Here is a 25,175-nt window from a genome sequence, read left to right on the forward strand (position 1 = left end):
GAAATAATTACAATTTAGCATTAACACTGCAGTGATAGAAGTGCAGATGATGATGTGCAAGTAGAGATACTGGGGTGCAAAAGACAATAGGATAAGTAACAATATTGGGATGAGGTAGTTGGGTGTGCTATTTACAGATTGGCTGTGTACAGGTACAGTGATCGGTAAGCTGCTCTGACAGCTGATGCTTAAAGTTAGAGAGGGAGATTTTAGACTCCAGCTTCAGGGATTTTTGCAATTCGTTCCAGTCATTGGCAGCAGAGAACTGTAAGGAAAGGCGGCCAAAGGAAGAATTGGCTTTGGGGATGACCAGTGAAATGTACCTGCTGGAGTGCGTGCTACGGGTGGGTGTTGCTATCGTGACCAGTGATCTAAAATAAGGTGGTGCTTTACCTAGCATAGACTTATAGATGGCCTGGAGCCAGGGGTTTGGCGACGAATATGTAGTGAGGGCCAGCCAACGAGAGCATACAGGTCGCAGTGGTGTGTAGTATATGGGACATTGGTGACAAAACGGATGGCACTGTGATAGACTACATCCAGTTTGCTGAGTAGAGTGTTCGAGGCTATTTTGTAAATGGCATCGTCAAAGTCAAGGATCGGTAGGATAGTCAGTTTTACGATGGTATGTTTGGCGACATGAGTGAAGGAGGCTTTGTTGAGAAATAGGAAGCCAATTCTAGATTTAATTTTGGATTGGAGATGTTTCATGTAAGTCTGGAAGGAGAGTTTACAGTCTAACCAGACCCCTAGGTATTTGTAGCTGTCCACATGTACTAAGTCAGAAACATCCAGAGTATTGATGCAAGTCGGGCATGAGGGTGCGGGCAGCAATCGGTTGAGGAGCATGCACTTAGTTTTACTAGCATTTAAGAGCAGTTGGAGGCCACGGAAGGAGTGTTGTAAGGTATTGAAGCTCATTTGAAGGTTTGTTAGCTCAGTGTCCAAAGAAGGGCCAGATACAGAATGGTGTCGTCTGCGTAGAGGTGGATCAGATAATCACCAGCAGCATCATTGATCGACATCATTGATGTATACAGAGAAAAGAGCCCCGAGAATTGAACCCTGTGGCACCCCCATAGAGACTGCCAGAGGTCCAGACAACAGGCCCTCTGATGTGACACACTGAACCCTGTCTGAGAAGTAGTTGGTGAACCAGGCGAGGCAGTCATTTGAGAAGCCAAGGCTATTGCGTCTGCCGATAAGAATGTGGTGATTAACAGAGTCGAAAGCCTTAGCCAGGTCGATGAAGACAGCTGCACAGTACTGTCTTTTATCAATGTCAGTTATGATATCATTTAGGACCTTGAGTGTGGCTGAGGTGCACCCATGATCAGCTCTGAAACCAGATTGCATAGTGGAGAAGGTACGGCGGGATTCAAAATGGTCGGTGATCTGTTTCTAAACTTGGCGTTTGAAGATTTTAGAAAGGCAGGACTGGATGGTTGTAGGTCTATAAGGGTTTGGGTCTAGAGTGTCTCCCCCTTTGAAGAGGGGGATGACCGCGGCAGCTTTCCAATCTTTGGGGTTCTCAGATGATACGAAAGAGAGATTGAATAAGCTAGTAATAGGGGTTGCAACCATTTTTGCAGGTCATTTCAGAAAGAGAGGGTCCATATTATCTAGCCCAGATGGTCTAATCCAGATTTTGCAGCTCTTTCAGACCCACAGTTGTCTGGATTTGGATGAAGGAGAAGTGGGGAGTAGATGGTGACTTGGGCATGTTGCTGCAGGGGGTGCTGGCCGGGGTAGGGGTAGCCAGGTGGAAAGCATGGCCAGCCATAGAAAAATGCTTAATGAAATTATTGCTGACGATTTGCCAGGCCCTTGTGGGCAGTTCGTGTGACATCATGGTTTCCTTTTGCTGTTCATGAGCGTACTCGTTGCATGTGGTACAGTTGCTGACAAAGTCTTTCATTTCTGCTTGCATGTTTGGCCAGTATAATGTTTCACGAGCCTGGCGGTAGCATGCGTCACCTCCAACGTGACTGGAGTGTGTGCGGGTAAGCATCTCTGGACGTAGTGATTTGGGAATAATGACCTTCTGACCTCTGAACAAGATGCCATTTTGCACGCTGATCTCATCTCGAAAGGTCCAGTATTCTCTCACTGTGAAAGGTATCTCCTCTTTCAGGTATGGCCAACCAGTGAGAGCCATGGACTTCAGTGACTGTAGGTGTTCGTCCTTGTCAGTGTGTTGCCTTATCTGGGCTAGGCGGTGATCTGTGACGTTTAAGTAGTCTGCCTGATTGATCTGTTGAACATCTTGTTGTTCCTGCTTTAGCAAACAGATGGCCTGCCGCTGATAGACAGTGCCTCTGCCTGTACATTGTGTTGTTGCCCTGCTCAGTGTGTCGCTGATGTACATCTCTGGTCCTGGCTTGTAAATGACCTTCAGGCTGTAGTTTTGCAGAGTCAGGAGCATGCTTTGAAGCCTCTTGGGCGCGTTGAGGAGAGGTTTACTGAATATGGCAATGAGTGGTTTGTGGTCAGTTTCAGCGGTGACCAGGTCTCGCCCATATAAGTAGTGATGGAATCGCTGGCAGGAGAAGACGATGCTGAGGCACTCTTTCTCAATTTGTGCATAGTTTTGTTCAGTGGGGGTGAGCGCTCTCGAGGCAAACGCAACAGGGCTGGCCTTCCTGCATAAGGCGGCATCCAAGTCCCCTTTGGCTGGAGTCGCTCTGGATTGTGACAGGCTTCATGACGTCGTAGTAGCGCAACACTGGCATGGATGAAGCCAGAGATTTCATCTCCTGCACTGCGGCCTCGTGCTTGGGTAGCCAGTGCCATGGTGTGTCTTTGTCCAGCAACCGGCGCAGAGGCTTACAGACTGCTGATAGATGTGGCATGAACTTTGCTAGATAGTTTGCTAAGCCGATGAGACGCTGTACTCCTTTTGCATCAGACGGGTTTGGCATGTCGAGGATCGCTCTGACCTTGTCTGGTTCCGGCTTCAGGCCTTTTGCCGAGAGATGGTGGCCATGGAAGTGGACGTCTTTCACCTTGAACTGCAGCTTCTTCAGGCCAAGGCGAAGCTTAACTGATCGGCAGCGCTCTATTAGTGCCAGGAGCTTCACATCGTGGTCGCGTTCTGCTTCTTCGTCTGTGTCACCACAGCCTACGATCAGGACATCATCGGTGATGGGTTCAATGCCCTTGAGCCCAGCCAGTAACTCGTGCTGCTTACGTTGGTATATCTCAGGCGCCACTGAGACACCAAACGGGAGCTTGAGCCAGCGTTTCCGACCCCAGGGGGTCCAGAAGGTAGTCATGAGGCTGCTTTCTTCATCCAGGTTGCATCTCGGGCATCCACCAAGATGAGAATCCTGGCCTTGGGAAGCTTATAGAGGACATCCTCTAGTGTCGGCATGATGTAGTGGGATCGTTTCAGTGCTTGGTTCAGATGCTTTGGGTCGATGCAGACCCTCAGCTTCTCTGGTTTTTTCACTTTGACCATATTGCTGATCCAGTCAGTTGGTTCAGTCACAGATGTCATGTGGCCATCAGCCTCATACTTGTCCAGCTGGGCCTTCACAGCCAATTTCATTGCAATGGGCACATTGTGAGGAGCACACTGGACTGGAGTGATGCTCTCATCCACTTCAAAGTGTACCTCCCCAGGCACAGATTCAACGGGCATGTTGAATACATTGTCATATCTGCTGAGTAGTTGTTCTTTGAACAGGGGTCCATGCTGGACATGATCCACAATGTGCAGGTCATTTGGTACAGTGAACTGCATCAGTCCCAGTCGTTCGCATGTAGAGCCTGAGAGGAGAGGATGTTGACTGGTTTTTACAATCTCAAACTCCAGCTTGTGTTTGCGTCCCCGAATAACACATTCCGTCTCAAAGGTGCCCATAGAGAACATTAGCTCTCCTGAGTACAGCTTTAGTCTAGTATCGCTGGGCAATAGATGTGTGTCAGATGCCAGATTGATTTTGTCTTTGGAGCTCATTACGTTGCATGTAGCACCAGAATCCAGTTGACATTGTTGTTGCTTGTTGTGTAATCGTAGTGTCACAAACCATTTCTTCCCTCTTGAGTGTACAGCCCCAATGGATTCATGCATGTAAATGTCACTTTCACTGTTCAGCTCTGAACATTGAGTGACATCATCAACACAGTGAATCTTGCCCTCACTCACCCTTCTTTTGCTTTTGAGACACACTTTTGCAAAATGATTATTAGTTCCACAAGCTCTGCATGGTTTTCCGTAGGCAGGGCAGTGCTCTTTGCCACGTGTGTGTGTATTCCCACAGTATTTGCATGCTACGGGGCTCTCTGTGTTCACCATTCGTGGTGAATTGCTCTGCCTCGATTGGTTTAGTCTGAATGTCTGCCTAGCAACAGCGTGAACATTATCAACGTCGGAGCGTGGGGTTTCGATTTCCATTGCTCTCATTCTCATGTCAGTGACTTCAGCAGTGCGGCACATTTCGATGGCAGTTACTAATGTTAAGTCTCTCTCTCTCAGTAGACGCCGGCGTGTATCCTCATTTGCAATTCCCAGCACTATTTTGTCACGAATCAATTCATCTTTCAATCCTTCGTATTCACAAGTGGTGGATTTCTCTCTCTAACGGGTTACAAAGTTGTGTACTGACTCACCCTCTTCCTGTTTGCAGCTTCCGAAAACGAACCGCTCGTAAATTACGTTTCTGACGGGTTTGAAGTAATTCTCCAATGCATCCAATATAGCCTTTGCATCACACTGTTGTCGTGCTGTGAGGGTGAGATTGTGCCGGTAGATATGCCTGCATTCGCTGCCCATTATACTCCTCAGAGTTGCAGCTTGTACCTCGTTGGGTTTCTCATGTAGACCGGTCGCCAGCGCATAGTCCTCGAATTCATCCCTGAAGTTGTCCCAATTAGTATTCCAGTCCCCTGTGAGAACCATGGGGTTTGGTGGCGGAATGTTCGCTGCCATAGCAATGGAATATGAGATTTCTTTGCCTTCAGTCATCGAAGTAGATAGTGATGCTAGCTAGCCAGCTAACAACGAGTTGATCAGTGTTGTGAGTAGGAAACCGCGTGTGTTCGCATATGGAACGTAACTGCGCCTATACTGTACTTAGCTACAAAAATAACAAACGTGTGTTTTCCGAGCCACTTCTGATACCATGTTTCAGTATGATATGTTGGATAAAGGAATAAAGACAGACACCAATGTCAGGTTCAATAGCCTTGTTTGTGCATTGTACAAATCCCTACAACTGGAGTCCGGGGAACAGTCCGGCTAGTCGATTACCTATCAACTAGACTCCGTAACAGTAAGCTATAAATTATATTGTTATTTCTGACTTGTGTCTCGCACCTGGCTGGTTGAAATATGATTTTCATGTGTTTGTTTGTGGGGTGCTGTCCTCAGATAATCGCATGGTCTGCTTTCGCCATAAAGCCTTTTTGAAATCTGACACTGCGTCTGGATTAACAAGAAGTTAAGCTTTATTTTGCTGTATTACAAATGTATGTTTTGTGATTTTTTATTGGAATATTTCTGTTTTTGAATTTGGCACACTGCAATTTCAATGGATGTTGTGAAGTCAATCCCATTACCGGGATTCGAGCGGGAATGGGGGTGAAGGGATCCCTAAGAGTTAAGCATGTACCAATTTAGGTCACCTAACAGTACGAACTCTGAAGATAGATGGGGGGCAATCAATTCACATATGGTGTCCAGACCACAGTTGGGGGCTGAAGGGGGTCTATAAAAGCGGCAATGTTGAGAGACTTGTTTCTGGAAAAGTGTATTTTTTAAAGTAGAAGCTCGAATTGTTTGGGCACAGACCTGGATAGTATGACAGAACTTTCCGTGCTATCTCTGCAGTAGATTGCAACTCCACCCCTTTTGGCAGTTCTATCTTGTCGGAAAATGTTATAGTTAGGGATGGAAATTTCAGGATTTTTGGTGGCCTTCCGAAGCCAGGATTCAGACACGGCTAGGACATCCGGGGTGGCGGAGTGTGCTAAAGCAGTGAATATAACAAACTTAGGGAGGAGGCTTCTAATGTTAACATGTGTAAAACCAATGCTTTTTCGATTACAGAAGTCAATAAATGAGAGTGCCTGGGGAATGGGAGTGGTGCTGGGGGCTACAGGGCCTGGGTTAACCTCTACATCACCAGAGGAACAGAGGAGGAGCAGGATAAGGGTACAGCTAAAGGCTATAAGAACTGGTCGTCTAATGTGTTCGGAACAGAGTCAAAAGAGCAGATTTCCGGGCGCGGAAGAATAGATTGAAGGCATAGTGTATAGACAAGGGTATGGTAGGAGATAAACCTAGGCATTGAGTGACGATGAGAGAGGTTTTGTCTCTAGAGGCACCATTTAAGACAGGTGAGGTCACCGCATGTGTGGGGAGTGGAACAAAAGGCATATTGAGCAGGGCTGGAGGCTCTACAGTGAAATAAAACCGTAATCACTAACCAAAACAACAATAGACAAGGCATATTGACATTAGGGAGAGGCATGTGTAGCCGAGTGACCATAGAGTCCAGTGAGTAGCTAGGCGATTCAGAAAGCTAGCAGATGGGTCTCCGGGGTACTGGGCCTCCAGGGGACTACCTGCCCTCCAGGACACATGTCACAGGAAGGCCAAAAATATCATCAAGGACAACAACCACCCGAGCAATGGCATGTTCACCTCACTGTCATCCAGAAGGCGAGGTCAGTACAGGTGGATCAAAGCAGGGACCGAGAGACTGAAAAACAGCTTCTATCTCAAGGCCATCAGACTGTTAAACAGCCATCACTAGCACATAGAGGCTGCTGACTATTTACATAGACTTGAAATCACTGGCCGCTTTAATGCATGGAACACTAGTCACTTTAATAATGTTTACATATCTTGCATTACCCATCTCATATGTCTATACTGTATTCTATACTATTCTACTGTATCTTATTCTATGTCGCTCTGACATTGCTCGTCCATATATTTGTATTTTCTTAATTCTATTCCTTTACTAGATTTGTGTATATTGGGTATATATTGTGTAATTGTTAAATATTACTTGTTAGATATTACTGCCCTGTCGGAGCTAGAAGCACAAGCATTTCGCTACACCCGCAGTAACATCTGCTAAACACGTGTATGTGACCAATATCATTTGATTTGATTTGACAGCCCATTTGGAGTTTGCCAAAAGGCACCTAAAGAACTCTCAGACCATGAGAAACAAGATTCTCTGATCTGATGAAACCAAGACTGAACTCTTTGGCCTGAATGCCAAGTGTCACGTCTGGAGGAAACCTGCCACCATCCCTATGTGGTGGTGGCAGCATCATGCTGTGGATATGTTTTTCAGTGGCAGGGACTGGGAGACTAGTCAGGATTGAGGGAAAGATGAACGGAGCAAAGTACAGAGAGATACCTGATGAAAACCTGCTCCAGACTGGGGCAAAGGTTCACCTTCCAACAGGACAACAACCCTAAGCACACAGCCATGACAATGCAGGTGTGGCTTTGGGACAAGTCTCTGAATGTCCTTGAGTGGCCCAACCAGAGGACTTGAACCCGATTGAATATCTCTGGAGAGACCTGAAAATAGCTGTGCAGCAACACTCCCCATCCAACCTGACAGAGCTTGAGAGGATCTGCGAATCTGTAGAGAAGAATGAGAGAAACTCCCCAATACAGGTGTGCCAAGCTTGTAACATCATGCCCAAGAAGACTCGAGGCTATAAACACTGCCAAAGGTGCTTCAACAAAGTACTGAGTAATTGGTCTGAATACTTATGTAAATGTATTATTTCTGTTTTTTCTTTGTCGTTATGGGATACTGTGTGTAGATTGATGAGGGGAAAAAACTCTTGAATCCATTTTAGAATAAGGCTGTAACATAACAAAATGTGTAAAAAGTTAAGGGGTCTGAATACTTTCCGAATGTACTGTATGTATGACCCTCCCATGGACTAGATTCTCATCAGTAGATTGTCATTTAGGCCTACAGTAACTGCATGCCATGCTCTTCTAATACAGTTGTAACCTTCTTAGGCCACAATCCAACATATACAATTCAAGTACAGCACTTTATATAATGTACTAGGTCAGCTATGTCATCACCTTAGATTAAATATTGGAAAATGATTTATAGAGTCAATGAGTTGAGTCAGGGTACTTTAGGGTATAATGGCATTTAGGTTATGGCCCTGCTGTGTGTAACCCTCAATAGACTGGTTTCTTCATGTACAGCAACTCCATTACAATTTCCTTTGCAAAATGTTTGACTTTATGTGCTCCTTTTTCAGCACATCAAATTTTTTCCATCACCATAGAATATTGGATGTAAAATTAAGGTATTTTATTATCATACATCCTGTAGTACAAGCAGGAATATTAATTTCACTAGTGCTGTTGTACAACCTAACAAAAGGAATAAGTATACCAATTCAACCAGAACAAAAGGATGAATAGTAATTCAATCAGCATGCAGCAAGAGTCTGAAAAACAAAAAATCTCTCTCTCTCTCTCTCTCTCTCTCTCTGTCTCTCTGTCTCTCTGTCTGTCTCTGTCTCTATATATATATATATATATATATATATATATATATATATATATATCACCCTTTTGATAGGCAATAACCTCCACGTTTGTGTGTGTGTGGTTTACTGATACTCTCAGCCACACTGATCATGCAAGGTCTACTCTTATTTTCGTACCCATAATTACGAGCACACATTCGTTATAAATATCCATTTTAAATCTCCAATATGTCAACAGAGGTGATCAGGGGTAATACGTTTGCAATTTTTATAACTAGGCAAGTCAGTTAAGAACAAATTCTTATTTACAATGACTGCATAGGAACAGTGGGTTAAGTGCCTTGTTCAGGGGCAGAACGATTTTGACCTAGTCAGCTCGGGGATTCGATCTAGCAACCCTTCAGTTACTGACTCTCTAACCACTAGGCTACCTGCTGCCCCTACAAAATAATCCTGTAAAATATTCCTCATGGCCCTTTGTGTATCGTGGACAAATTGTCTCATGTTCTCTGTTATCGATTCTTAAGTATGGGAATGGAAAAGCCTCGATGAAAGATAGATACTGATCATGAAACGTTAATGAGAGTGTGTATTTTTAATGTAAAATGTAATATCCTAGCATGTTGTCAGATCATCTTTCACCTATGCCAGCCTATGGATTGCATTATTACTGCACTCTGCCCTTGTAAAACACTCAAACCATCACAGATAACCTTGACTATAAAGCTCCTAGAGACCTCTTTATCTTCAAATACTCCCCCCTTTCATCTGGTGTCTGTTTCTGGTTGGACCAGGATGTCTTTGGGTTGAACATGGGCTCCATCCATCAACAAAAAGGATGGGCTGATGATTCTTGGCAGAGACATGTGAATTGAACAAGTGAGTTCCAAGAAGCCAAATAGTGTTCCTAGATGGCAAATAGTGAGTTCCTTGAATGCAATCATTTCCAACTGGATCCCCAGGCTCAGGCTGTCTTCATGCTCAAACCTGTCATCTATGTTATATATAATTTCAAACATGATGGATGTAGTTGTTAAGATTGGGAGATTTAGCTTTGGCTTCAATTCCAACCTAGCCTGTCTAACACTTTCTTGAAGGGGCACGACAGTGTTCTAAATGAAATATTTGGTTTATACAAACACACATTTTTAAGCCTATATGAAGGATGAAATGGAGTATTCCCTGTCTTATTTAGATTTTTTTCTATAAAAAAAATGTCTTACAGTAGTGTGGAAAGTGTGGAAGTACAGTGACAGCCCTGTGTCAGATGTGTTGGGCCACAGTGTCAGGGACTCTGGACTGTGAGAGCACAGCCAATTCAAATATAACACAGACATACAACAAACTGTTGGGAAAAGATTTCCTTGGAAAACGTGATTAATGACAATCCAATGAGTTCCACTGAGGACACATGGGATGGCCAATGTAAACAGGTTCCCTCCAGACATAAGCTAACCTTTGCACAATGTGGACTAGTACAATGTGGAAATGTGGAACTACTTCTTCATTGCCCATTTGATTCAATAGGATAAACGATGAAAGCGAAATAGGCTTACATACTGGCATAGCACAACCTCCGGCAAGGCATGGGGGGCCCACGAGCTTTTATAGATGAAAACAATGTATTTTTTTGCATTATTTGAGCTTAAAATGTACATTTAGGGGAATTTTAGAAGGGAAAATATTTTCTTTTGGAATTTTCAAAATATTTTCAATATTATTCATTTCCATGTCGGCTCTATGCCTGGAAATGCCTTTGTCCGGAGCAAATGATCCCCATTCCAAGCTCTCCAAAAATAATGGATATTAACTGAAAAATGTTCTAATGTAGTTTCTTGTAATAGCTCTCTGTGACTTTAAAGCATATTTCTCTCAAAACTGTGATTCCTAAAAGATGTGTCTGGAGATTTGGTCAACTCTGTCAGATTTGTCTAAAATCCTAAATGAATCAGGACTGAGCAGGGTCAGCTATACCATAAGGACCCCTTATTCATGTCCTCAGTACATGTAGCACAACAGAGTTCTCTACTTTGATAGATTTAAACAAACGATATTGGAATCACCATGGTCATAACCATATAAACTGTCAACTCCATCTGCCTGATACATTAAGATAGTTGGACCAAAATTCCTATTCTATGTTACATTCATTTAGGTTTTAGCGTCATAAAGCAACTGAGGAAAGAAACTATTATATACCACTTGAATGAAGAAGACATTTTTTTGTCAACTCCGTAAAACATCAACTCTGTCAGATTTTGTCGAACATCAGAGTGCTGAATTGATCTGGTAGAATGGTTATGGTTTTATTGGGGATTATCAAATGAATAATTTCCCATATTTTACAAATGTTTGTATTGAACTCTTATATTTAGAGGTAAAAATATGTCTGTTTCGAGTATCTGTTGTCAACTCTGTCAGTGGCTTGTCAACTACGTCACTGATGGAGTCAATGTTTTTTTTGGTCAATATTCTGAAAATAGATTTGAATCACTGTTCTGCAACATATGCTGAAACAATTGAAGTATTTGCTGTGCTGGAACTGCATACAGAGTCGTTTACCACCAATGATAATGTCATCACTAATTTGCTTTTGATGAAGAATGGAAAATATGTACATTATTATTTGACTCACGTGACATGTGAAAGCAGAACAAAGTACCAGGCGTTGAAACTGGGCTTTCTGAAAAAGCACCACTGTTAGGTTGCTTAGGTTATGAATTACATTACATCCGTAGGAACAGCTTGTGTAATAGACTCTTTGAGCAAATAAGGACATAACTCTGAGTTAACATTGACAGGCACAATACGCAGCGGCGCCACGACGGTTCCTAGAATCATTTATCTAATGTTATATCACATCCGTTGTATATATTGTGTTTTATAGTGTCCTGAGGGGCCTAGAGCCTTTCAGAGTGAGGCCTGCCTCTGTGAATGACCTAAGGATAACCCTTTGGAGGTGAGACGTTGCCAAACAAATGCGCTTTGTTTCAGGGAATACAGGGTAAATCTGAAATTACACCCTATTTCTCATATAGTTCACTGTGTTTGACCAGAGCCATGTCATACGTAGTGCACTATATGGGGAATAGGGTGTCATTTGAGTAGCCATTTTTAGTATAATTATCATGTGTACAATATAATGGACATTACTATCAAATTTAAAGACTGCAATTACATACTGCAAATACCATGTTGTTAGTACAGTGTGGCAGGTAGCCTAGCTGTTATCCTTCGTCTGCGTTTCTGGACTGCCCTCTTCAAGTCAAACCACAGATTTCCAATGAGGTTCAAGTCCGGAGACTGAGATGTTGATTTAGTGGTCAATTAACCATTTCTTTGTGGATTTTGATGTTTGCTTGGGGTTATTGTATTGCTGGGAGATCCACTTGCGGCCAAGTTTCTGGCGCCTGGCAGAGGCAACAAAAATGGCCTAGTACTGGATAAAGTTATTGATGCCGTTGACCAAGCAAAATAGCGTCACAACATCAAAGATCTTGTATGGGGTTCTTTTCTGCATATGATTCCTCTTTTCGACGCAAAACCCACCACTGTTGTGTGTGGGGCTATTTTGCTTCCACTGGTTCTGGGGCCCTTGTTAAGGTCAATGGCATCATGAACTTCCAATCCAAGTGCCAATGCCGTTTATCAAACTCACACAGGCGGTGCTATGGTCAGATTACATGAAAATAGAGGTTTATAGCCACGCAAAGCCAATGCAGAAAAGTACCTCATACTGACTGTAAAATATGATGGTGGATCTTTGATGCAGGATTATATCTTTATATCTATCTAGCTGGCTGGTCTGAGTGGACTCACATTTCTCATGACCTAGATTGGGATGACAGGAATCAGGTCAGGGCCCAGCTTCACCCAGATTACAATGCAAACACAATGACAAGGATCAAGCAACAGCAGAAGAAAGACCATGGAGCTGATTGAGGCCTGATCAGCAAGTAGGACATGGTGTGGTACAGAAGTTATGACTCACGCTGTATGAGAACTGACCAAAAAAAAGTATAGTGGATTTGTTCAATTTTTTAATATTTTTTTTTTGTGTCAAATTCCTTGTTTGATCTGCCAGTCTGTTGCTATCATCAGAAAGAATAGTGGTTTGGTTCATCACGCTTGCTTCCTAACTCTTTACTATAGCTTAATTTGCCAAAATCTAATTTAATATTGTAATATTGTCTGGGCCAGTACATATGCCTTCTACATACACAAATTACATCATACAAAATACATCTGCAAGACTAACCACCTCCTCTAATTACCTGGTTCCATCTGCACCTTTGTTTGAGAAACTCAATATCTTGTCAGGTTATGACATCATTGTATGCCAATTATTCATTTTCATCTACAAATATTCATACCTCCCAGGCAGTCTACCTAAACCCTTCCATGGATTCTTCCAGGTTAATTCTGAAATGCATCTATATAACACAAGACACTGTGATAACCTTCACCCTCCCCTCTGCTGCACCTCACATAGTCAATTCTCTATCAGATACAGAGGTACCATATTCTGGAATTCTTATCTTCAAATTGCAAAATCTCATCATCCCTCAATAACTTTTGTATTTTTTGTATTTTATTATTTAACCTTTATTTAACTCGGCAAGTCAGTTAAGAACACATTTTTATTTACAATGACGGCCTACCCCGGCCAAACCCGGATGATGCTCAGCCGGATTTGATACAGCCTGGATAACTTCAAGCCTTGATGAACCAAACCACACTCACATCCACGCATGCACACATGCACACACACGTTTAACATTTTTGGGGTGATTGCTGATTGGTTAATTTGTACATTTAATATTAGTGGGTTTTGTTCTCTGTTTTAACAAACCTTTTATATATTTGTACTTATGTATCGTATTGTTTTTTTTGTGGTGTGGTTTTCATATAAGCCCTTGGTATTCCATCCACACCTGCACACCGTTTTTTATTTAGTTGCTTTCATCTGTATTGTTGTTTATCACTTGTTTTCTTTGGCGCAAATAAATTAAACCTAAACATGAGATGACAGTGATAAATCCTTAGCATGGATATCTTCTGTGGTTCTTTGATTTTTTTGCAGTCCAAATTTTTTATTTATTTATTCTCCTAAACAATGAATCCTTTTGATTTCCTGATTATTTTTGATTTATTGTTTACCCTACATTACAAAAAGACAACATTAAAGAGCCACTTTTACAGAAGAAGCCAAGTTAGTTGAGGTGTGCTATTGTTTGTTGAATACATTTGTATTTCAAATTGTAGACCTATTAGTTAATATACTCTCAATCTGTGTGACGATGTACACTGATGAGTACTTTTCTTATGACGACGGTAGTACACATGAAGACTTAACACTGCCATCTGCTGTTAATGGAAAACTGGTACTGTATATAACGGGTACTGGTCAATGTAATATGGGCAGCCAAAAAAAGGGCTGACACCTTTTAACAAAGTATCTTTTATTGTATCGAGAGGGTTACATATAGACATCTGTTTTTCATTCAGTTGAAAACAAAATCAAAGCATCATTTAAACTGGTATTCAATTATATCCCTGGTTGAAGCCCCTACCATGATCTTCTCAAGAACAGTTGTCCCACTTTGTTGAATATGTGGACATAATTCAAATCGGTTGGAAATAATAGAAAATGTCATTCTAAATATCAATCACTCAACATGAAACAAATTATGCCTAATTTAGTCAGTCTTTCCCTCAAGTCTGTTGAAGGATTTACTGTATGAATAGAGGGGAACTTTGCTAACCTATATAGCTTTATTTTCTCCCTCCTGAGGGATCAAGCCACATTATTATTGTCACGTTTCTCTGAAATTTTGCTAGTTCAACTGTGTTGTCCACAGTAATGTACAATGGGTTCTGAAAGCTCAGACAGTTTTTCAATCAATTGCCAGAGAAAGAACGTGAAAGTGTGGGAGATTAGAATGTAAGAGCGAGTGTCAAAATTGGAATAGGACTCTTTTTACTCTTTCCACAAAAAGAGTAACTGAAATCCCCTTTCATTGTTTCACATTTCATAATCAATCTGCCCTATTGCTAATTGGTATATTCAAATATCTTTGGACCTATAAGGAGCCATGTTTTGCTTGTAAATTTTCCAATGAACACAAACAATAAAATAAATCAAACACACAAAAGTCAGATTGTGACGTTTCTGGTATAACGTATCCATCCCAATATTGACAGCTAGTTGGATAAAAACACATTCAGTAACATGATTGTCCTTGCTTGATGTGTGACTTGGTGAACTGAAGATTGAGGGTCAAAAGAGGGTCAAGGGGTGATGCTCCTGGGAGGGTGGGGGGAGGCTTGGAGAGAGCTAGGGGGGAGGAGGGCAGTATAAAGTCTATGATCTTTTCCTTCGACTTTCAAAGTTTCTGAAGTTGACTGGTCTAATCTTCATTTCGGCGAACTGGATTGAATGCTCGTGTCCCTTCCAATGGAACCAGTTGATACCCTGAAAAGATGATCATTTTTTTACACACCGCAGTATAACTACAAGCCTGCAATAATCTTGTTTCACACTCTGACCAGAATATAATACTCCCGCACACATGCACACACGCACACACGCACACACACGTTGATTTTGTTAAGCAGAAAGATGGCTTCCGTACCTTGCTGTGACTATCGTCACCATATCTCCCCATAAGGTTGACACGATGGCAGTTCTTGTACCAGAAGGCACCCTTATAGGACAGGGCACAGTTGGTGACAGCGATGTCATTGTCATTGTCATACGTGGAGAAGGGTCGGCCCTGGTGATAAGTCATAGAGTCACCTAGGAAATAAGTGGCACACAGTGACTGGTGTGAACAAATGTGAATAGGTCAATCAGAGTTATACAGTTTACTGTAAAGTGTATTGGGATATTTAAATGGAGTTGAACAAAATCCAGATTATATTTGATGTTCTATTCAGGAACACTAGTAAATAAAGCTATTGTCATCATTGTCCTTACCTGCTGTGCCGCTGTACCCTCCTATGTGGATCTTGTAGCGGCTACGGGGTTCTGCGATCGTGAATTTGTCATACTGAGCATAGGCCGACTCCCCTTTGTCCCTCAGGTCCACACGCAACTCATACTGGCCTGCTGTTGTCAACTTGTGGAGGTTGGCCAGACCTGGAACAACAAGAAATGACATCACAGTACCATTCCGTGGTTCCTGGGTTGGGGCCCTAGGTCTGAACCCCACCTTGTGCAACTGGGTCCTGGACTTCTTGACTGGCCGCCCCCAGGTAGTGAAGGTAGGAAACAACATCTCCACTACGCTGATCCTCATCACAGGGGCCCCACAAGGGTGCGTGCTCAGCCCCTTCCTGTACTCTTTGTTCACCCATGACTTCATGGCCACGCATGCCTCCAACTCAATCATCAAGTTTGCAGACGACACAACAGTAATAGGCCTGATTACCATCAATGACAAGACAGCCTACAGGGAGGAGGTGAGGGCCCTGGCGGAGTGGTGCTAGAAAAATAACGACAACGACAAGGGAGCACAACCCCATCCACATTGACGGATCCACAGTGGAGAAGGTGAAAAGCTTCAAGTTCCTTGTTGTACACATCATTGACGATCTGAAATGGTCCACAGATGCAGACAGTGTGGTGAAGAAGTCACAACAGAGCCTCTTCAAACTCAGGAGGCTGAAGAAATTGGCTAGTCCCCTAAGACCCTCACTAACGTTTACAGATGCACCATTGAGAGCATCCTGTCGGGCTGTATCACCGCCTGGTACGGCAACGGCACCGCCCGCAACCGCAGGGCTCTCCAGAGGGTTTTATATCTGTGTGTATTGTTGTGAATTCTTATACAGTGGGTAGAACAAGTATTTGATACACTGCCAATTTTGCAGGTTTTCCTACTTACAAAGCATGTAGAGGTCTGTAATTTAAAAAAATCATAGGTACACCTCAACTGTGAGAGACGGAATCTAAAACAAAATCCAGAAAATCACATTGTATGATTTTTAAGTAATTAATTTGCATTTATATCAAATATAAAATTTACAGACCTCTACATGCTTTGTAAGTAGGAAAACCTGCAAAATCGGCAGTGTATCAAATACTTGTTCTCCACACTGTATATAACTGCACTGCTAGAGCTAGGAACACAAGCATTTCGCTCTACCCGCATCTGCTAAATCTGCGACCAATAACATTTGATTTGATTTGATGGCTCAATTGGTTGGAGCATGGCGATGCAACACCAGGACTGTGGTTTGATTCCCGCATGGGCCACAAACGCTGAATAAAAAGAGAAACACAAGGAGGGGTGGAGAGATGTGGACTCACCAAACCAGAATTCAGCATTAATGTCCCCAAAGCCACCAGTGTAATTCTTCCAGTTCCTGAAGAACTCCAGCTTTCCACTCTGGCGCCTCAGGAACACCTGCAAAGAGAGTTCACAGGTCCTGTCATACAAGCCCTGGTGTCTTTGGCTTTCACAAACATGTAAAGGTAAATCCAATCACACCTGGTGTTTAGACCTGTGTGTGTGTGTGTGTGTGTGTGTGTGTGTGTGTGTGTGTGTGTGTGTGTGTGTGTGTGTGTGTGTGTGTGTGTGTGTGTGTGTGTGTGTGTGTGTGTGTGTGTGTGTGTGTGTGTGTGTGTGTGTGTGTGTGTGTGTGTGTTCCTCACCATCCATCCACCTCCATCGGTGGTCATGTCACAGTAGACCTGGATGGGCTGGCTCTCTTCTCCTCCCAGGTAGATGGTGTAGATGCCAGAGGTGGTGTCTCCATTCAGCAGAGCCTGTGAGCAGTCCTTGGGGTATCTGTACAACACTCCGACTACACACGTACGTGCAGGCAGGCACGCGTACACACACACACTTGTCAAAAATAGTACACTGGGCAGTTATTTAAATTATATCCTATTTCCTATGCAGTGCAAAGCTGTGAGGAGAAGAAAATGGTGTGTAGCAGTCTACTTACTGGTGGTGAAGACGGTGGTGACGTGGCGGCTCCGCTGGGCTCCAGCGATGGCCTGTAGCCTGACGTTGTAGTCGGTAGTGCCACTCAGCTGAGTCATGCTGTATGATGTGGCTGTAGGGCTCAGGACCACTTCCTGTATTCAATTCAAATCAAACCCATCTTTATTCATCATGTAAAGCACTTTGGAAAATGTACCTGTAAAATAGCCACGGGCGATTGATTGAATTGAAGCCAGAGTGTGCTGACTCATATAAAGACCTACGTACCCGGACTGTGCTGTCAGATGAGGTGAAGGTGAGGACGTATCCGGTGATGTCGGCCCGCGGGGGCTTCCAAGTGAGAGTGGCACTGTCTGTCTGGACATTACTGGCTGCCAGGTCGCGAGGAGAATCCACATCTACAGACAAAAAAGCGAGGAGGAAGGATCCTATACAGCACGTGATACGTAACACATGTAAAAGGGAACATCCACTCAAAACTATCTTTTGGTATGTTTTTCATTAGTCCACTGTTGATACAGCAGCAAAATGTTTTGCATGTGAGCAGTCAACTTTTCAAGATATTGGGAGATATCAAGAGGCAAAATGTCACCAGTCACATCATCGTGTTGCAAAATGCAAAATAATAATTTTTGTGTGGATTTTATTATGACTTTATTATTGAATTTATGGACAATACAATACTGCACAGAGTCAAGTGTGTGAACAATAAAATACTACACACAGAGTTAGATTTTTGATTGAAAATCAGACCCAATGCTCCTGTATAAAGCATCCAATTGGAGCATTACCTGTGGTGAATTCGGTGGTGGTGGTGCCACTCTTCAGTGCCTCCCTCATGGCGTATACCCCAACTGTGTAATGGGTGGCAGGGACCAGAGAGCCCATCTCAAACTCCACTGTGTTCCCAGAAACATGCTCCATCACTGGGGACCCTGCAGAAAGCAGAGGACAGAGAACAGTGTTACCACCTGGTTACCACTACCAACACTCCTGTTGTGCTGTGTCTATTTGGCTAATGATGAGGGATACCTTTGATAGATACATCATGTACACAAATACAGGTCAGCTCCTGGCAATCTGTGCCTTGGGACTCTTGCGAAACACACACCTGAATCTGCACTGTAGGTGATGACGTAGCCATCCACAGTGGCCCGAGTGGGTTGCCATAGCAGCAGGGCGGTCCTGTCAGTGACGTTGACAGCAGAAAGACCCTGAGGTCTGTCCAGAGCTGCGGAGGAGGAAAACACACAGGCTTGTTACAGACAAGGGCCAGCAGCCACAACAGCTTCAGCAAACAAATGTGTACTGACAATACTGTGTCTTGTGACTGCCTGGGGCTGTGGCGGCCATGAAATTTAGTCAGCAGCTTCTTGTCATGCAAACGACTGCCAGTCTCACACTAATTTACCGTCAATTAACATAAATATGTTTAGCATCTAGAGGCCTCCACCCATACAAGCGGCTGATGAGTGCCTTTGGAACATCTACATTTAAAAAATATATAATAAATCAATTGAATGTGGGCTACATCATCACAATAAATCCATTATTTATTTTTAGTCAGCTCTAAAGAAACATTGTGATTGTGAAAATGTATTTCAGAAGAAAATAATATGACTTGGCTTACTATAGGCCTATGTTACAGTATCGGTCTATACTCCATGACATAGGCTGTAGGCGAGTTCATTTAGCTGACAAGATACAGTATGTTTATAAATCCTGCTGCCACCCAGTGCTTAATTTGGGAAACCAAATTAAATCTGTTCGGGAACATCGATAGTAAGATGTTTTCGCAAAGAAACATATTTCACGAAACTGTTGACAGCCCGCCTGCGCGCGAGAAAGTAATACAGGCGAGAGAGGAGGAGATGGAAACGCATGAAGGTGAGCTATTCTGTAGGCCTATAGCTAACGGTAATGTGTCACTTAATGAATAATGAAAATACATATTTTTAAATGCCCTATTACTAGGCTATTCATTATCAAATACAAATGCACTAATTGTAGGCTAACTGTAAATCACCCTGCGCAATCAATGAACCAACCGCATCGCCTAGGGCTATACGTTCTCTCCCAGACTCATGGATATAGATTTTGGAGCGTAGCACAAGGTAACCAGTCCATCCAGTATGCATAATAACACAGTCCGCACTCAAAGGCAATTACTCACATGTGTTTGATTCTGGAGTATAGTCTAGACCAATTATGTGCCAAAGACATCTTAAATCAGTTTAGTTTTATGTTTTTCTGCCATACATAATATGCAGTAGGCTATGTATTGTATAACGGCACAATCATCATTTTAATACAGTATTTTTTTAGGGCTCATAAGCCTATGTATGTGCATAAGCTATAATATGCATATGTGTGTGTTTTTGAATGAAAGTGCTGTACATTACATTGTGTTAGGCTTTGGAACAACATCCACAACAACCATGTTTTACACCGTTTCAACCTGCTGTTGAACTTCTTTCTTCAAATTTATCATCACGGCGTGGTGAGTTTTAAAAGCACTGTAGGCCTACTGTGTTGATGATATGTGTTTGATATGATTTTCAAAGCATTTGCATTGACGTCAGAGTGGTTAGAGGGACAATAGAATCCTGAGTGCCAGGTGATATGAACCTGATGGTCGTTAGCAAATTGGATACTCACTACAAAAGCATGTCCAGAGTGCATAAAGGAGATTATCGTGACTCAATGGTCACGTGGAATTTTACTGCATTCATGACTCATGACTGCCTGTGTGTCGGTAATATGGTTTACCGCAATGGCACTACGACTGCCCCTATACAATGATGTGATACTTTTTCATGGAATAATTGACTGGTTGGCACAAGTAGAGAAGTACAATATCTGCTACTGAGTAAGAATGTATGAAAGCTAATGAATTATGAAAGGCTCATAATGTCTATGTATGACCCAGACATTTCTCCTCTATTCTCATCATAGCACTGTGGCTTTAATGTAAATGTATATGTAATTTCATGTATTTAGTAAAAGGTCCATTCAGATTGATATAAATGTAGGCTCAACAGAAGTCACACACACACCTGTGGTGATGGTGTCTGTCCCTGGGTCACTCTCCTCCAGGCCCTTCGTGGAGAATATGGTCACCTGGTAGGTCACCCCTGGCAACATGTCAGGCAGCAAGGCCTGGGTCTCAGTCCCATCCGCAAGCACTGTCATTGGGCTACCTGTTGATGAGAGAAAATATAGCATTTTTGTCACATTACATTCTTCTACTCAAGAGTCAATCAATTTTCATAAACAGATTTAATTTTTGTTCAATTGTACTGTTAAATCCACTTCAAGTAAATAGTTTCCTTTCTCTCCCTTGGTAGCAGTTGGAGAGACTACTGTGATTGTGTGAAGAAGCCTATGGTCCACTAGAGGGAGTGCTTTGTCCAATTAGAGAGAAAACTAGAGAGACAATTCCTCCTAACCCATCCAACATTAAGCTCTTTTGAGGCCAAAATACTATATCAATGCAGTCCAATATCCTTATTAGAATGGGTAGACTTCACTGTCACTATTGAAGCCTGTTCACTCACCTCCTTGGAGGGGCACATAAACGATGCGGTAGCTGTCCACTCTGGCACGAGGCACGGTCCAGTGGACTATGGCCGAGGACTCGGTCACCTCAGAGAAGCGGATGCCCCTTGGAGCGCCCAGGCCTGGCACAGCGATGGGTTCAGGGTTAAAAAGGCAAGCACAAAAACAACAAAAGTTAGATTTATCTGTTTGAGTTTGGCTTTTGATCAGGAATCGATTGTACTGAGGTCAGTTTATTTGATGCAATAGTCCTATTGCCTATGGTATGTCAATATGCGCAATGAGAAATCAGAAAAGCACACAAATGTACTCAAAGACTTTGCTCAAACTCCAGAAAGACATGACATTCCAGTGAGAAAACACAGTTCCTGAAAACGTACAAAGGCCCACCATGATCGCCCCAGCCAGAGTGGGTTTGAAACATGTGCTGCAACCCACAATCTACATATCAGCAGTGGTGCATATCATACATCCCTATTACAGGCTATCAAGGGGAGTCCATTTAAGCGAATATGTTTGTGTCTTTAACTCTTTAATCAGTTTAATCAGTAAAATGTATAGGCAATGAAAATGAATCTACAATGGGCATCAAAACACATGGAATTTGATCTGCATTTCAAGTATAAGAAGCACCACAGATCAAATGCAAGATGGTGTCTCCATATTCCTGAAAATAATATCAAATGGGGAAAAAGAAACATGAAAAAACCAATGGTTACGCCCCTTAAACCCTGAAGTATGCTCAGCAGGCCTAGGATTATTAGCACATCAAAGAATGATCAGTGGTAATTAAGGCATTTCCCTGAAGGCTCTTGAAAAAAGAAAACCAGTCAAAACAAAATACATTATCAGAAAACCCAGTCAAACAAAGAACAGTAGCCTATTGTTTCTTGTAGACGCCCGTTTCCAGAGAAACCAGACAGTTAAAAGTTGTGTGAGATATAGACCACATTGTGCTTTGGCACAATAGATCCTCTATTAAAATATCTGTTTGAGCAACACCGGTAATTTGGAGCTCCATTCCAATGTAGCACCCACCATACAGCTCGATTTTACACTCGGTGCCTCCGGTGAGTCCTGTTAAATTTAAATCTTTGATTCGCTCATCACCGAGGACATTTCATTCTTGTGGATGCTCAAACTTTGTGGAGTCCCTAATTTTGATCACAAGTCTATCAAACATTTCTTCATCCGCAATCCAGGCCTGGTGTAAACTGTCTGATGTGATGTCCGAGACAAACATGTGCTCCACTTCTGGCTCAGCCTCTGGTTGGAAACGCAAAACACTTCAATTTGTCGAGAAACATACATCCAATTACTAGAAAGCAAAATTGAGGAAGGCATTCTTTCGGCGATCAGACGGAAAAGGTGAGTACACATACCAGTTGTTGGTTACATTCTCATAAACTTGCCGCCACTCTGCCATGCTTTCAAATCGTTAGCATGCGGTCACAGTCACGGTGCTTTGCATTCCTTTGATATAGACATAGACACGCTCATGGTTGTGGAGACATTTATTGAAGTCAGTTAGCAAGTTGACATCCACTTACAGGCCCACTATTCTCCATTATTGTTGCATCAAGCCAAGGATGTTGGCTAAACAATCCATCCACACCCGCATGCGTCCATAATGCCACATTATGCCGTTCTACATTCAGTGCATTCAAAGGTAAAGAAACAAATGACTGGATAGGTCAACTGACATTTCATGCTGAAAATGGCATGTTGATTTGTCTGTGTTTGCCTGGTCCAAAGGCCTAACTAGCTATAAAAAATATTGCCTAGTCAGAACGTTACTCTGTTTAAGCTGGTGAATAGGCATTATTAGATAGGTACTGTTTAGCATAGCACAGATAATTTTCGACCAACCTTAACTTGTCGATACTTCCTCAATTCCTGACTTGGAATACAACCAATGTCTTCCAAACGTCTGTGTCTAATTGCATGGGGTTCGATTGAATTTAGAAAATTGAGAGAAGAGCAACACCGGTTTTGAAGATAGACAAGATGACGATGTACACATTGTTGGATTACCTCATGGAGCAAAACATTTATTTAATTTTCTTGGGGGGAGAAGAAGATGGCGTCGAGTGCAGACAATAATTTGTCTTGCTCAGAGTAACCTTAACTTTTATCCCTCTCAAACTTACTTAAATGTAACAAAACTCGGTTTCTCGGAAACACAACAGAGAACAACGCTCAGTAGACTGCTAATTTGATCTGAAATTTGGTGGAAGAAAATAACGTGCGAAAGAGCAAAGGGAGGAGAATGCAGTTACTAGCTGACCACTCATAAACCAGAGAGAAACCGCCACCTGACTTGTCAGGAGAAGAAATTGAGGAATCTGGAAGTTCAGTTGATTCAGAAATTCCACTCAATAGCCTTTGCACCCAAAAATACACAGAAAAAAAGGAAAAATAAATGTCTTTGTGCAAACTCCAGGTCAACATAATCGAAGCGGTCACTGCAAAGATAAATGAAAGAGCCGATGGTTTGGAGAAAATCATACCCAAAAACACATACAAAAATCGGTGACCTCGAGACCTCTCTGGCTCATGCATAAGAGAATATCAAAGATCTTAAATGTGTACTGCACAGGAGAAGACCATGGCTGACATGCAAGAGCACTTGTTGGAAGCAGAGCGATACCGGAGAAGGTGGGTGCTATGGCTTTACGGTGTCCCCGAGGACCAGGGTTAGAATGTAAAGCGCAAAGTAAGTGACATTTGTAACCGTGTGACCCCGGACTTTCCCGAAGGATATATGTACATGGCTGTGAATGTCGCTAACTGTATTGGGAAGAAGCAAGATTCCCTCGACAGCTGCTCGATCCTCATCCAGTTCGATTTCCGCACAGCAAGAGATGCAGTTTGGAAGAAAGCAAAGGAAAGCACCTTTCTGAAATTCGGTGAGGATCTGACTGCAGTAGACAAGGCAGCAAGGGAAAAGTTGTGGCCTCTCGTCCGACAGGCCCGAAATCAAGAAAGGGTGGACACTATAGGGGAATCTGACACTTTTTCATCGACAGGAAAATAAATTTGACCTGAGTGATTTGATCCGTCAGTAGGCTAACAAGGTAGCCCCTTCCCCAACAACAAACTGAGTATTCTAGTTTTGAATTGTTTTCAAGGTAAGACTTCCGTTAATACATTTATGAAGCACCTTTTTATAGGTGAGGGTAGAGTAGAGATTGCATAGGGTTTCGCTTTCTATTTTGTATATATGGACTTGAAGTTTATGTCAATCAATGCCAGGGGGATACAAAACCTGCTGAAGTGGAACAGGTTTTTTTTGTATTTTTTTTTTGTAAGGACTGCAGCGTAGATCTTGACAGATTATTTGTGTTGTGTAATGTATATGGATACTGTTCTAGTCTTCCAAATGACTTACTTATATAGAGGCAATTGAGGAAATTATTAAAAGCCTTCTGAGAAACTATCCATCCAGTCAGATTATAGTTGGTGGGGATTTGAATATGGTTAATTATAATGAGACTGACAGATTGCCCCATAGGCCTAACATTGGTGTGAACAAATTGGTGAATTTCTGCCAAAGCCTGGACATAATTGATTTACGGAGAGTTAAAACCCCTGGAGAGAAACAGTACACATGGAGTAATAGAGATCGTTCAGTACAATCAAGAATTGACTTGTGGGTGATAACCTCTAGCCTTGAGTCCAACACTGTAGAGGTAAAAATAGTGCCTGCAGTCCTGACTGATCATAGAGTCATATGGCTGACTGTAAGAACTGTAAGACTGTAAGAATATGTATTAATGATGAAAATAAATACTCTGGTGGTTATTGGAAATGTAATAACCTATTGTTAGTTCATGATGATTACATTTTTTAAATTCAAGAATCAATTTAGCTTTTACTGGAATTTATCTACCTCTAATGCAGAAATGGGAAATACTGAGAACTGCTGAAATCTAGAATCCGTTCAGCCTGTATTGCTTATGGGAAATGGCTTTAAGGAGGAGATTAGGTATCTGAGCTTTCTAAGTACATTGCTGATATCACAGAAATTGAGCATCTTGATCTTAATGAGAAAGCTAAATTGAATGGTTTACAGTATCAACTAGATACATTTTATGAGGAAAAGGAGGAGCCTTTATAAGGTCCAGAAAACTATGGCTTGAAAAAGGCGAAAACAGTAGATACAGTTGAAGT

General features: G+C 42.4%; 1 protein-coding gene across 2 annotated transcripts in view; it reads right to left on the reverse strand.

The window, feature by feature from the left end:
* Positions 1–13,935: 13,935 nt before the first annotated feature.
* LOC112230791 (tenascin) overlaps positions 13,936–25,175 on the reverse strand; it is a 52,634-nt gene continuing 41,394 nt past the window's right edge. For both annotated transcript variants that reach the window (XM_024397091.2, XM_024397090.2), the window contains 11 exons: positions 21,002–21,124; positions 20,501–20,644; positions 18,556–18,675; positions 18,236–18,379; positions 17,712–17,842; positions 17,446–17,578; positions 17,150–17,301; positions 16,805–16,901; positions 15,470–15,631; positions 15,126–15,289; positions 13,936–14,965 (listed from right to left, as the gene is read on the reverse strand). In XM_024397091.2, coding sequence (XP_024252859.2) covers positions 14,855–14,965; positions 15,126–15,289; positions 15,470–15,631; positions 16,805–16,901; positions 17,150–17,301; positions 17,446–17,578; positions 17,712–17,842; positions 18,236–18,379; positions 18,556–18,675; positions 20,501–20,644; positions 21,002–21,124 — 1,481 coding nt within the window. In that variant the 3' untranslated portion in view covers positions 13,936–14,854. The remainder of the gene's footprint in view (positions 14,966–15,125; positions 15,290–15,469; positions 15,632–16,804; positions 16,902–17,149; positions 17,302–17,445; positions 17,579–17,711; positions 17,843–18,235; positions 18,380–18,555; positions 18,676–20,500; positions 20,645–21,001; positions 21,125–25,175) is intronic.

Source organism: Oncorhynchus tshawytscha, linkage group LG33 (assembly GCF_018296145.1).
Source record: "Oncorhynchus tshawytscha isolate Ot180627B linkage group LG33, Otsh_v2.0, whole genome shotgun sequence".
In the NCBI taxonomy this organism is placed as follows: Eukaryota; Metazoa; Chordata; class Actinopteri; order Salmoniformes; family Salmonidae; genus Oncorhynchus; species Oncorhynchus tshawytscha.